The sequence below is a fragment of the Melitaea cinxia genome, chromosome 6, assembly GCF_905220565.1.
Source record: "Melitaea cinxia chromosome 6, ilMelCinx1.1, whole genome shotgun sequence".
NCBI lineage: Eukaryota > Metazoa > Arthropoda > Insecta > Lepidoptera > Nymphalidae > Melitaea > Melitaea cinxia.
Genome location: NC_059399.1, coordinates 15,836,888 through 15,851,664, shown reverse-complemented (window position 1 = coordinate 15,851,664; position 14,777 = coordinate 15,836,888). Strand labels below are relative to the sequence as shown.

The 14,777-nt window shown below is 31.5% G+C and overlaps 1 protein-coding gene across 1 annotated transcript in view; it reads left to right on the top strand.

Moving 5' to 3' along the window:
- Positions 1 to 14,777, top strand: part of LOC123654784 — a 118,018-nt gene that overhangs the window by 87,178 nt on the left and 16,063 nt on the right. The window contains exons 2-4 of the mRNA XM_045590669.1: positions 9,561 to 9,699; positions 10,532 to 10,596; positions 10,681 to 10,819. Of these exons, the coding sequence (XP_045446625.1) occupies positions 9,561 to 9,699; positions 10,532 to 10,596; positions 10,681 to 10,819 (343 nt within the window). The remainder of the gene's footprint in view (positions 1 to 9,560; positions 9,700 to 10,531; positions 10,597 to 10,680; positions 10,820 to 14,777) is intronic.

Sequence of the window (14,777 nt, the reverse complement as noted above, 5' to 3'; positions counted from 1 at the left end):
TTTGCTTTTACATAATTTTAATTTCCATACTGAAAATATAATTTTAAAAACAATATTTTTTATTATTAACCCAGCAGTTTCCCACAGCTATGCTTTCGCAAACGTGGATTGTAATTACATAATCGAACTAAGGGCTTATCGCACAGGGTGCTGATACAGTTTATCTTGTAAATATTCTCCTGATAGATTTGATTTCATTGCTTACGAATATAAAATAATAGGCATATGTATTGACGTCGGTTACTGAGGTAACTGGGGTATATTAGGAAATATCCTGTTCAAAATTTGGAGCATCCTGGCTTGGGAAGAGCCTCGCTCGACCTTACAGAAGATCACAGCTAAATAACACTGCTTTCAATCAGTGTTGTGTTCCTGTGGTGAGTAAGGCGACCAGAGCTCCTGGATTTGGGAAAATGCGATTAGAATGCTTCTGGTGTTATAAGCGTCTATAAGCTGCGGTAATAACTTACCATCAGGTGAGCCGTACGCTTGTTTATCGATCTATTTGTAAAAAAAAAGCTATCTGCAATTATTATTATCCGATGAAAGATACCCATTATCTTATTTTTAAAAATCACGTAAAAGAATACATTTATTACACATTTGTTTTATTTTTTAATTCAACTAACTTCAGAAATGACAGCTCCAATACAAATTTTCAAGCCTCGTTCCTACTCCCTTAGGGGACAGGATATCTAAAAACACGAAAACAGAAACATAACAACAGATTTATCATTTGATTCATAACGTAGGTACATAACATACAATTTAATTTCAACATCAAATTTGTAATCACTTTTGCGTTTTGTATTTGAGATTTTGATTATTGAACCCCATTTCCGCTTAAAGGAGATTAATGTATTTACTTTGTACTTATCTGGGGCTTAAGTTATCCCGACATGATAATAAAACCAGTTGAGCGGCTTAAACGATAGATTTTCATAATTAAATCAATAAGTCGATTTTAATGAAAATTTGTGTAAAGATAGTTTGAATCCTTTCAGGTCATTAGTAATGAATTAAATTGACGAATTTGTTACTGACTACAGCGCTAACGGTTGTAGTAATCACATTATGTTTTTATATGGATCGTAATGAATTTTACCTTTTTTATTTTATTTAATGTAGACTCTTTATCAACCAACAATTTACAAAAAGAAAACATTTGGAATAAAAGGCGGTCTTAATGCCTAATCAGTCAACCTTTAGACCAAACAGAAAAAGAAACAAATTAATCGTATGAGTTTGTTATGTTTGTCTTTGTTGCGTTTGTTGATGTTAGCTAGCTGTTTCTGTTGTTTCTGTTTCGGATTTTTTTTTTTGTTTATAATGTGTCTGGAATTGTTGAGTTCTAGTTTATTTACTTGTTTATATATAATTTTAATTGATATCAAATATTTCTTGATGAAATATTGTATTTACCAGAAAAAAAAAATTATAGTTCGTGGTACACAATGTTGCTGTTACTTTTATTATCTTTTTGTGTTATATTTTTTGTTTAATGAAATACTCTTTTTAGTGATGTTTATTTACCCCCAATAAAGTAAAACATATGCCACATTCACGACATCAATGCCACATCTCATCCTAAAGTACACGGCGACGACATTAGACATGGACTTGTACATTTACATAAACAAATGCACTTATAATTCTTAGATATAATTGATTTCAATTGTGTGTTAATACGATGTTTTTTTTGACAAAAAGATAGTCAACTAATAAATTTACAATAAACTTTAAGTATGGAACTGTAAATATTATAAAGAATGGTGTTTTTATTAAAAAATCTAATTCTTTTCTAGTTAACGAAATTCAAGTTTCATTGGCGATGTTCCAAGTTAACTAGATAAAATATACCAAGCGCCAACGGCCTTTCTGAAGTAATACAAACGCAAACAATAAGCCCGGATTATATAAAATGAAAAGTTTTTATGAAACATAATCATGTTTGGATTATATTTTATAACCGCTTAAAATTTGAAATTCGCGTATGTTTTCGTAAATTTATTAAGTTATTTCATTAAATTTAAACATGTAAGTATGTTAAACCTTTTTCTTACTTATCTTTTCGTCCTGATTGTCGGAATATAAGTTATAAAAGTGTCAGTAAAATAGTAGTTAAAATGTAATAATACGATAAATTCATGATTTAAAAAAAAAAAACAAAAAAAAATAAAGACAAAAAATATTTATTCGGATTTTATCGCGGTTTATTAGGTTTTTTAACGGGAGGACTGATTATAGAGAGGAAAATATTTAATTAATCTAAAACCTTTAAAAAAACTATGAAATAGAATAGATATTTGTTTATTACTAAAACGTAAAAGGAAACTGTAAAACGTTTTTCGAATAAAAATTACAATTTTTTTATTTAATTTATAATTAGTAATTTACTAAATATAAAACTTTACTTCTACTAAAGTCAATAAAAATAAACTTTATTTTTAGACATGAAAATTAAAAATTACTTTAATCAAGTATTCTTCAAAATCGCTTTTGAATTGTCATTTTCATCATAGCTGTTTTAATTAATTAAAGGTTAAAAGTGAAGCTACCACCGATTCGGAATGTAGATGCTACAAAGAAGAATCGACAATTATAATTCAAACAATAATGTAAAACACACACTAACAAAAAATAAATACAAAAAAATACATAAGCTTTCGTAAAATGTCACGGTTGATTGTATCAAAGTAATATTAATAAATCAAAGAGAGGTATGTCTTCTAAATTAAGAAATTATCATAACCCCGCTGGATTCAAAATATCCTTTAAAAGCTCGATATATATAATAATAGTCCTTAAAGCTGAGGGCTTTTTAAAAAAGTCGGGTGTTTCTCGCGTTTATAGAGACCATTATACCGTTATCAATAATCTAATAATGAGTTTGTACTGTTTCGTAGATGTGGGCGTGTCGTCTTTATTTAATTTAAACTTGCGTCTGTTTGTGTTTTACATAATTTTATGTAAATTGTTTTGTAATCAAATAAGTCAGATTTGTTTGTTTATGTCTTTGTTAAAAGTTACATAATCCAGTGGATGGAACATACACGACACAATACATGCTGGTTGTTTATTCGTATTATGTAGAATATAGCTGAAAAAAATACGAATTACTTATTTACGGATCCGAATCTGAATCCACCCGACTGGAAGTACCTTAAATTTTTTTTTTATTTGTTCAAAATACAAAAAACACATAGTTAAAACTTATACATAAGCCTGCCACGAAAACTAACGAGAGCTTAACCGGGCAAGCCGAACTATCTATTGTATACTACTGTATAGATCACAACTAAATAATGCTGCTCTCAACAAGTTTCCTTTGGTGAATAAGGCAACCAAAGATCATGAGGATGCGCTGTACAGATGATCACATCAGCCTATCGCAGTCCACTACTGGACATAGGCCTCCACAAGTCCGAGCCAAAAATGGCGTGAACTCATGTGTTTTGCCCATAGTCACCACGCTGGGTAGGCGGGTTGGTGACCGCAGGGCTGGCTTTGTCGCACCGAAGACGCTGCTACCCGTCCTCGGCCTGTGTATTTCAAAGCCAGCAGTTGGATTGTTATCTATGTAGATAGCGTGGACAAATTAAAATCAATTCGCTTCAAACACTCCTGATGCGAGAAGAGCACTAACCGCTTACATCCTAGTGATATATAAGAAAATGTTTCAACACGTGTTAATTTGAACTTACATAAGACACATACCTTTGGATTTTCAAAGCTTCTCTTCTAATATTATATACAAGTACGTCTACATCTACACTTTGTATTTGAGACGCTTCATTTGCCTCTTATCTTTTATGATAATACTAGCTGTGCCCGCGACTTTGTACGCGTGGAATTTAACAAAAAAGTTATCGTTCAAGTCGCATAGTTAGAAAATAAATACATTTCTATAATAAGAGTAGCCTAAGTCACTGTTTACTATATCGGCTATCTGCCAGTGAAAGTCCCGTCAAAATCGGTCGAGCCGTTTTAGAGATTAACCGGGAGAATCAGACAGATAGACAAAAATTGTAAGAAATGTTATTTTGGTAACGTACCCTGTATACATCCATATGCATTTAGTAAAACGCGGTTATTCTAATATTACAAACAGACACTCCAATTTTATTTATTTGTATAGATATATATTTACTAAGATACCACAGTTCATTCACGTTAAGATAATTTAGTCACTGACTTGTTAAGAATTTGTGTCCTCATTACACAAATTAACATTAGTCCTCTTTGAAACTATAGTTTTGCGCCATTTTCGCGCTTTTATTTTATGTAATTCCGTAGTATCAATTAATTTTGAATAATTTGAATACGTGACGAGAGCGTTACGAAAAGTGTGATTGGGCGAGGCGAACGGAAGTTAAGAGGGAGATATAAGTTAGTCAGTTGGTCACCAACCCGCCTGCCCAGCGTAGTGACTATGAGCAAAACACATGAGTTCACGTTATTTTTGGCGTAAACTTGTGGAGGCCTATGTCCAGCAGTGGACTGTATAGGCTGTAATGATGATGACATATTTGGTAGTAGAAGAACCAGATTCACATATAAGAAACATTTTATCCCGAAATTCCTACAAATTGGAGTCGAGACCAGGTAAAAACACTGAACTAGTATAAATTGTTGTTATATGCATATGTTAAATATTCTGGAACTCGAAATTGATATTAAACCGTCTATAACTTCGTCAGTACAGTTCTATTCACTCCCAGGGGACAATCGGACGCCTATTGTGCGGTAATCGACGCACCGGTGATGGTAATCAAAGCACAATGTGTCTATCAAATAGATCTATCACGGTAAACGTATGTTATGTTCCCACTAGATAAGTATTAATTTTTGAAGTTATAGTTCTTTTGGCACGTTAGGGAAAAGTTATGTGATTAAAAGTCGCGGGCACAGTTTGTATATAAATAAAACTGTCTGTGCCCGCGACTTCGTCCGCTAGGAATCTAAAAAAAAGTTATTGTTCAGTTCGCAGAGTTATAAAATAAAATTCTAAAATAAAAGTAGCCTAAGTTACTTCTTATTGCATCAGCCATCTGCCAGTGAGAGTCCTGTCAAAATCGACCCAGCCGTTTCAGAGATTAGCCGGAACAAACAGACAGACAAAATTGTAAAAAATGTTATTTTTGTATACGTACCGTGTATGCATCCACTTTTTTTTATGTCACTAGGTCGGCAAACAAGCGTACGGCTCACCTGATGGTAAGCGATTACCGTACACCTGCAACACCAGAAGCAAGCGCGTCCCTATTCCCCCAGGAGCTCTGGTCACCTTACTCACCAACAGGAACACAGTACTGCTTGAAAACAGTATTATTTAGCTGTGATCTTCTGTAAGGTCAAGGTACTACCCCAGTCGGGCTACTCCATATTTTAAACAGGAAATTCCTCAGGGCTCAGTAGTTGTTACCACTTGCATTTGGTAAAAAGCGGTTATTTTAATATTACAAACAGACACTCCAATTTTAATTATTTCTATAGATATTTCTAACCTAGTTTGCAGTGACCGTGCTTTCTGCTCCGAGGCTTATGGGTACAGTTCCCACACCGAGTTTGGGTGTAATATATATTTAATTCGTATTATTAAAAAAAAAAACAATATTTATCCATAAATTTACTATTTATATATACATTCATTAGACAAATATATGTATATCAAACGGCTATACCTAATACAGTGACATTAAGTCGCCTACCTTAGTAACAGACAACCATGAGTTTATGTCAGATAATATTTCATTGATACCGTGGGATACTCAAGAATAAATTAACAAATAAACGTTACACACTCAACAACGTCTAGGAAGTTTAGAATGTAGCGTCGATTGTCCGGGAACACGCACAGCACAAACAACTATGCAGACTACAACGTATGTATGGCATATAAACATTTGTATAGGCTATCGAACTAACGATCACTAACCCAATGCCTGTTGCTGTGATCACTGCATGTACAAATAAGTCGTCAATCAGATAAACTCGATTACTTTCTATTTATTCGGCGTAGTATTCAATTTTTTTTTTTTTTTTTAATTTACCATAGCCTATAGACGACTGCAACACCAGAAGCATCGCAAGCGCGGTGCCGACCCTATCACCAATCCCCCGCAGGAGCTCTAGTCACCTTACTTACCAACAGGAACACAACACTGCTTGAAAACAGTATTATTTAGCTGTGATCTTCTGTAAGGTCGAGGTACTACCCCAGTCGGGCTGCTTCATATTTTGAGCAGGAAATCTCCTGCCGTGCCCTGCCTCGGTTACAAATAATTAGTTCTAAAGTCAAGTTAAAGTCAGCTACAAATCAATTAGTTCTACTCTAAATTAACAACTGCAATTAGTCGCTTGCTATCTGTCTTTTGATTATTTTAAACTACCCACAAAATTGTGATTTTCCCCAGTTTTATGCGTATTAATATGAATAGATAAATATAGAAGAACTAGCGATACCCGTGCAAATAATTCGCACAAAATAAGTAAAAAATTTACCAACCACCAAACATGTTGACGTTGTTTCAAAATTGAAACCGTCATATATATAATTTTAATAATTAATTTACAAAAACAAAAGCAACAATATTTTTTTTTTTTAGTTGTGGATGCCGGTAGAGCAAGCGATTATCTATAATATGATATATAATTTATGTAGAGTAATTGTAAGGTTTTTTTCTAAAAAGGCAGGATAACATCTTAACCTTAGTGTATTAATATATATGATAAGTAGATTCTTATGATGAACTTTGTAATTTAGGTACCTTATCTTTAAATAATGTTTCTTGTGGATTTTACTGAATTCAATTTACATTTCGACACATTATTAGCTTCTACTTACAAAAAAAATAATTAAAAATATTAAAACTTAGTAAACGTCAACCTAAATAAAGAAAGAAGAAGAAAATGATTGGTTTATTTTTTCGCCTTTAATATACGTATTGAATTATTAAGAAAATAACTTATCTTTTGTCTATTTGTAGCACTTTGGCTTCAATTATTAATAAAAAATAGTTTTTTATTTACTTAGTCAGCTTCTACATTAAACCTCTTTATTAACAAATTATCTATCCATATTTTTCGATAGATTTTTAAAGCATATCTATAAAAAACGATACAACGTATTAAGCCAATAAATATGTAGGTTAGTTGGAATACATATTGTAAAGCTATTACCGACCGACAGTCCGATCACCGCACAATACCCGACCGATTGCCCCTAGCAAACGGGTGAAGGAAAGCTGATGATGGTAACGATCTAACTGGGACAATGAGTATCAATTGCTCGTTCCCTATTCTTAGAATATTTATCTTACAATACGTACTTCCTATTTGCCTATTACTTGAATAGAGTAAAAAGTAAGTAATATTACAGTAACAAAGAAATGGTTCTTAAACTATCATCGATAAAACTGGATGAAATGTATTAAGACTAAAATTATAGTCGATAATACTCGACGAAATGTAGCACAAGACTTGTGTTATTATTGTTTAAATAATTTGAAGAAATAATATACTTTAACACCGAAAAAACATCAAAGAAAGAACTGTAAAATATATCAGTATGTATATAATATAAAACTACATAAAAACATCTATACTAGTTTATGGTATTAAAGAAAGTAATAGATGTACTTAGATTATAAATTAACATAAAATCAAAATGTATTAACCTACTTTTTAAATCTCATAATTTAATATTCAAATGAAATGATATACATAAAGAAGCTGGTAAAGTCAATCGTACACTGATCAATACTCGAGAGCTGGGGCCGACGGCTGAATATTTTATTTTTTCATTACATAAAAGCCTAGAAATACTGCCTAGATGTGAGCTCGGTATAGTCTAGACAACTTTCCGCTCACGAGAGCTTAATTGCGGTAATGTTAATTAATTTTTTCATATGCATTTGCCAATAAAACTTTCGAACCACGCTTGAATAAATATTAATGAATCGATAACTAAAACTAAGTAGCTAAACTTGTTTTAGAATAACTAATTTATTGTAAGAGAAATAGAAAAAATATCGTGTATTTAATTACTGCGCTATATATAACCCAATTATGTATACTGTGTAAATTGTGTATAGCGTAGACCCATTAAATTATCAATATTATTTCTTTTTGTGTTATTGTATATATATATTAATTGAAATATTGTTTCATATTGAACGAGAACTGTTAAGTTCCGAAGATACCTTTTGATGAACGTAAAGGCAAATCAATTGATAGACCTCACTTAAAGATCAAGTTGACAATTTGCTAAAGGACTTTCAGAACACAAAGGCTATTACTATTATTACTGCTATTACTATTATTCATTTACTTACTCCACTCGCAATAGATAAAGAACTAATTTCTATAGTCCATCTCAGACAGACTATAGTAATAGAAATCAAATTCACTGAACAAAAAACCTAAATAAAAACAACAATCTAACAAAAAACAACAAAAAGTACAAAAACCCTAGAGACAAAAATTATATAAAATTAAATTTTGCTTTTTAAGAATGAAAATCAAATACTAAATTATTTATTTATTTAACAATTTATGTACACTAGGATAGCAAAAGGAAATAGCTCTTATAAACAATGCTGGTACAAAGGCACTAATTAACCCATGATGGAATCTCTGCCAGTAGTCCTGCTACAGGAAACTTATAAAACAGTCGCAAAATTAGCGTGTACAATCTAAACATATAGATAATAAAAATATAATATAAATACATAATTATACAATATTATCTCATCTTCAAATTATTATTTATCAACAAACAAGCATATTTACCTTGTTACAAATTTTTGAATCTCCAATTATTTGTATTATAATCATTTGTAATTCGATATCTATAATAGATCGTTAGCGGAACGAATCAAGCTAAAATTTTATCTGAGATATTTCTTGAGTTTATAAAATATTGACTTTACCATGATCTGAGATTTCGCAATGTTGTATGAATCTTTCAAAATATTTATTGATCTTGATATAAATGATTTTATATTAACATGGTTATTTTCATTACTAAAATTGTTTAAAACGGGATATTTACTATATTTTTTATTTATTGTTTTCTAATGTTTACTCGAATTTCACTCATTGAAATGAAACAACTTTTCGTCTGACACCTCAGTCCTCCCGTGACCATGGTTGCTGTAAAGTATCCGAAACGTCGGGAATCTAAAAAAGTTAATAAACCGCGATAAATTCCGAAAAATTTGTTTAATTTCAATGTTTTTTATTTCTATTTTAGCATAGCTCGATTATATTATCGCTCTTTATTTTCATTATAGCTCGATATTTCAACATAATCTACGAGTCTCGTGAACAAGACACTCCACAAAATAAAAATATAAAAAAATATCCCGCTTTAAATAGTCCCTCAATATTATTTTTAATGGTTAAATAAATAATATTATAGGTATATGCAGCTTATTAGTTACGACGAAAAGCCCCATTTTAAAAAAGATGAGGTACAAATAACTAACATACATCGATATGTCTAACCGTTGTATTTTCGAAGTAGCAGTAATAAATATAAATAATTTTGTCCTCAGGCTGCGCATTTCCAACCAGATGGCAAGGAAAGTGGTTCCAGTCAGGCGTCATCCAGCCCATCATGATCGACGGTCCCATCCTCTCGAATAAGGGCAGGTGCCTTTCTTCAGAGGGCGATAAATTTCTAATAGTTGATGAGTGAGTATCAATTAACAAATAGATTTCAGATTTATCTACATTTCTTTCAGTAAAATGTTAATTTTTTTTTGAATTTTTCTTTATTAACTGAATATTCTTGTAAAAAAAACTGTCATAAAAATGGTACACAAAATTGACTCAATTTAACTTCATTGTAATCGTCTTCTTCATTAAAATTAGTTCTGCAAAACTCGCATTTTTACGTTGAATATAAAACTTAAATTGTCGACGGCGTTCTTTTATATCTTTTAACATATTTAAATTTAAATATAGACGTAAAACATTTTCAAATGCTAACGTCCAAGTATATAAAATAATACGAATGGTAAATTATATTTAACATATAATAAAAGTCAGTATTTCTGCGATTCTGGGTCATTAAATTGTTCAACTAATCCGCAAACGTTTAAGTTTTAATGACGTAACTTGATAATATGGCAATCTCTCTATATTACCTCGAGTATCATCCAAATTGCTAACAAAAACGTTTTCATTCGCTCACCTCATTTCAGTCTCGCTCGAAGATATTCTATGAAATTCGGAGGAGAATGGGGCAATAATTTTAATCTTAGAATTATGCGATCCGAGATTGTCATTGTAGAGCTGCTGAACGTTCCTACGAGTGTCTTTCGATAAAATCTGGGGCGGGGACATTTATCACTTTTGTCATTTTACATTAGGCTCCAATTGCGAGTTCGGTTACTGCTTCGGAATTGTATGGAATGGATTCATTTGAATTTGTAGCGTGATTGGAGACAGCTCACATAAATTATTATTTGCATTTGTAATATTATAGCCAAAGTATTTAATAATAAAATATCTTCTATTACAGAAAAGGGTGCTATCGTTGCGTTGTGATGCATGAGAAACATATAAATGTTTTGCAGTATAAAGAAAGTGAGTACAGTAAAGGTGGAATTAGTCAGGATACCCAAATCCTTAAAATATCAGATTTTGTCACTTTTTTTTTTAATCTTCCAGCTTTCTGCCACCGTCGCGACGCTCTTCCTCACTTGTGTTCACTTATCAACGGAGACGCCTTACTATACTCGATGTTCAGAGAAAATGCGGAACCTGTTGATTGTCCACTCAAGGGACCTTTCTCTTTTACCTACAATAGGTGAGTATTTGTAAGATTAGGTATGTGGTATTTGGTTGGTGATATTTTGAAGTTCTGATTTAATATGAAGTAATTGATACGCTATCACTATTTAACGAAATAAATGCCTGTGTAAAGCAGTTGTGGTCGCCCAGAGGTTGAAATTAGACTATAATTAAAAATTTAAATTCTAGAAAACCAAAAAATAATAAAAATAAAAAACACTTTTTTTTAAAGTTTCGATTTGACTACAGACTGACAATCAACAAAAGAGTAGTATAATATGCGTGTGTGCGTTTTTACTGATTTAATATATTTTTATACATACTTATAAAAAAAATTAGCTTTCTGCACTCCTCTATATAAATTATAAATACCCCTTCTCTATATCGCAATTTTCGTAAAAAGGGGTACAGTTTTTGCTTCACGTATTAATATATAGATATGTCTGTATTTATCTTGAACAATTTGAAGTTGAGCTATTCTGACTAATTTCGTTTCAATTTTTTTTTTTAATATAATAATGCTCTAATTTAAAATACTAATAATCTTAAATTAAGTACACTTGTTGGGTAAATCAAATTGCGTAATGGAACATGAATCAACAAGTTAATGTAGTATATCCATCAAATATTGTGTTTCTTATTCCGAATTAAAAACTTTGAATAATTATACATATTTAATAGTAGCAGTTACTTGCCTTGAGTACTCAAAAGTTTGTACTATCCATTGCGCCAGACAGACCTAAGAGTGAGTCTAGTCCATTTTTAGTCTCGTCAGGCTTTAAGATGAGTGGCTGTACAGTGCACTTCATAAATTTTGTATGCCTACAGCTACACCTGTTCTAACAAACTCTAGAAATATTAACGCTTTTTCTTCAATGTCACGTTACTTTTTATAATGATGTCGGTACATCAAATTCAAATTTATTCTTATTTTAGAATTTGTAAACCCCGCAATTCAAATTTAGTAATTATAAAAAAATTAAAGGCGAAAATATTTAGATACCTACCTACCTACAAAAAAAAAATACACCGTAACAAAAAAGCACGTAGTTGAGTATTCTTTAAAATCGCTTTAAATTTTTCACGTATAATAAGCTCTTTCATGTAGAATGTATATAGTAAAAAGTATCAAATAATAAAATAAAATAAATAATTCACTATTAGCATTAATATTTTGATAAAATCGTAAAAGCAAATTATACAAAGCTGATAAAAAATAGTACAGACTTTTGGATTTTAATATACCTACTTATAACTTTGACATGAGTTCACGTTATTTTTGGACTGTATAGGCTGTAATGATACTTATAACTTTAGCTATTTCCAGTATTATACATCGCTCAATTATGTTTTACATCGGGTTTTGGTATTTGACAAGCACCGCAAATTATACTGCATATCCTACCTCACCAAATATCCCAAACATATCTGTGTGTGATGCAGTGTTTGAGGGAATTTCGGTAGAAATAGAATATTCAAAGTCAACATTGTTCTTCCGTCATAAATAAGTAACTATATAACAAAAAAGGATTTTCTGGTTGTATTGTATTTTTGTCTCATATACAGTTTTTAATTTGATTTTCGATCATATTTAAATGAAATCAAGCAACAAGTACCAGTTTTTGAATAAAGAAAAAATTATCAAATATATATATATATATATATATATATATATATATATATAATAGTATATACTCAGGTATACTCAGGCTATACCCGGTATACTCAGTAGATTACACACACATATAAAATACAGTCGAATTGAGCTCCTTATTCTTTTTTTAAATGTGTTATAACATAAAGATAAAATCGATTACAATATTATTTAAACATATGAATGAATAAAGCAATAACGAGTCGTTAATTACATTGTGTTAAAACTCTTATTAATTATCTGCGGTCGATCGTATTGGCTGATTAACGACGTACAAATTAAAAATCCATTACTGCATGTCATATACGACGTGCCGTCAATAATTGCAATCCAATACAGCACATTTCTTTATTACTTTCACGCTTGTTTTACATCCAATGTGATAGCGATCGAATTCAGTAAAAATCCGCTAAAATATTACAAAGCGTAGAACTCATATAACCAACTGATATCATCTATTCATTCCGTTTATAACACTCGCCAATATGCATTGTACACAAACTGAATGAACGAACTTAGCTAAAATACAACTAGTAAATCTATAATATAAAAATGAGTCGCTGAATGTGTTGCTAAGCGCAAAACTCGAGAACGGTTGGACCGATTTCGCTAATTCTTTTTTTAAAATATTCCTTGAAGTACGAGGATGGTTGTTACGGAGAGAAAAATTCTAAAAAAAAAAATTAAATTTCCGGAAAAAGTCTAAAAACAACACTTTTCTATACTCCCATACAAAAGATTTGTGATAATACTTAAAAGTCAATTTTAACTTTAATACCATACGATAAAGTTTGTGTTAGGCGATACGAAGTTCGCCGGGTCAGCTAGTTCTATAATAGAAAATTTTGTTATTTATCCACTTTCTACTATTAGTTGACGTGTATATGAAATAACTGACACCTACTATATAACTACACCAGCATATTTTACTCTACCGATATGAATAGCGATCGTCAATTTATGTTTGATTATTGAACATTATTATTTTAATTAATTATAATTTGATTCATTGAATAGACCATTTTTAATTTAAAATGTCATGTTAATCGTTCTTAATGATTAAACTCAAGTCACGTGTCGGAGTTTACGTACACTTTCTTTCTTAATTAGAAAACACCCACAAGTTGTTAGTTTTGTATTATGATGTATAAGCTCGCAAATTATGTTTATCCATGTGTGCTTTATGGTAAACTTCAGACCAGCAGCCCTGAGACTGCCTAATTCTGTGTCAGTTACAGTAAAAAAAAAAAAAAAATAGACGCGTTCTTCAATTTTATAATGTCTACTAGCTGTGCCCGCGGCTTCGCCCGCGTTGAAATATGTGTGTTACAAAGTTTTCCCGGCAAACTTCCAGTGAAACTCTCATTAAAATCGGTTTAGCCGTTCCGTAAACATTCCTTTTGAAGCCCTCTCTCCATTGGTGAAACCGCATGAAAATTTGTTCAGTACATTTTGAGGGAATCGATCACATACACTTTTGGGGACTTTGTTTTAACACAACACAACACTTAACTTAACTTAACACTTTGTTTTTGTTTTTAAAACAAATACCTGTTACTACAACTGTTACCCGCGACTACATTCGCATGGTTATGAAGATATGCATTACTATTAAGATGTTTAACGCAAATTTTTTTTAAATAACCTATAAGGCGAACTTATAGCTGCTGTATATGTTTCATACAAACTATCATCCCCAATTTAACCTCCTTAGGGGTGGAATATCACAAAATGTTCAAACAAACAACGAAGTTCTTAGCGGAAGTCTACTAACTATAATACCTCCCTGCCAAATATCATCTTTGTCCATCCTGGATGGATGGGACCATCCAGCGATTTTTGAGTTCTCGTGATGAGTGAGTCAGTGACCTTTCTCTTTTATATATATATATATATAGATTACGATGCATTATTTGAACAACTCCTCACCATCTTCAGCAGGCATTTTAAATTTCAACTCTCTTACTTCAAAAATATAGGACTTTCATACAAACTTCCAGCCCCCGTTTTATCCCCTTGGGGTCGAGTTTCGTAAAATCTGTTCTTGGCGGATGTCTACCTTTTATAAAAAAAACTACCTACCAAATTATAAGTTTGTGGCTGTTATAGTTTCGGAGATTTTGTGATGAGTGAGTCGACCTACCATCCCCCGTTTTAACCCCAAAAGGGAGTTGATTTTTAAAGATACATTATTTGAACACCTTCTCACCATCTATAAAGCATACATTTTTAATTTCAAGTCTCTTACTTCAAAAACATGGGACTTTCACACAAACTTCTAACCCCCGTTTTACCCCCTTAGGGGTCGAATTTCGTAAAA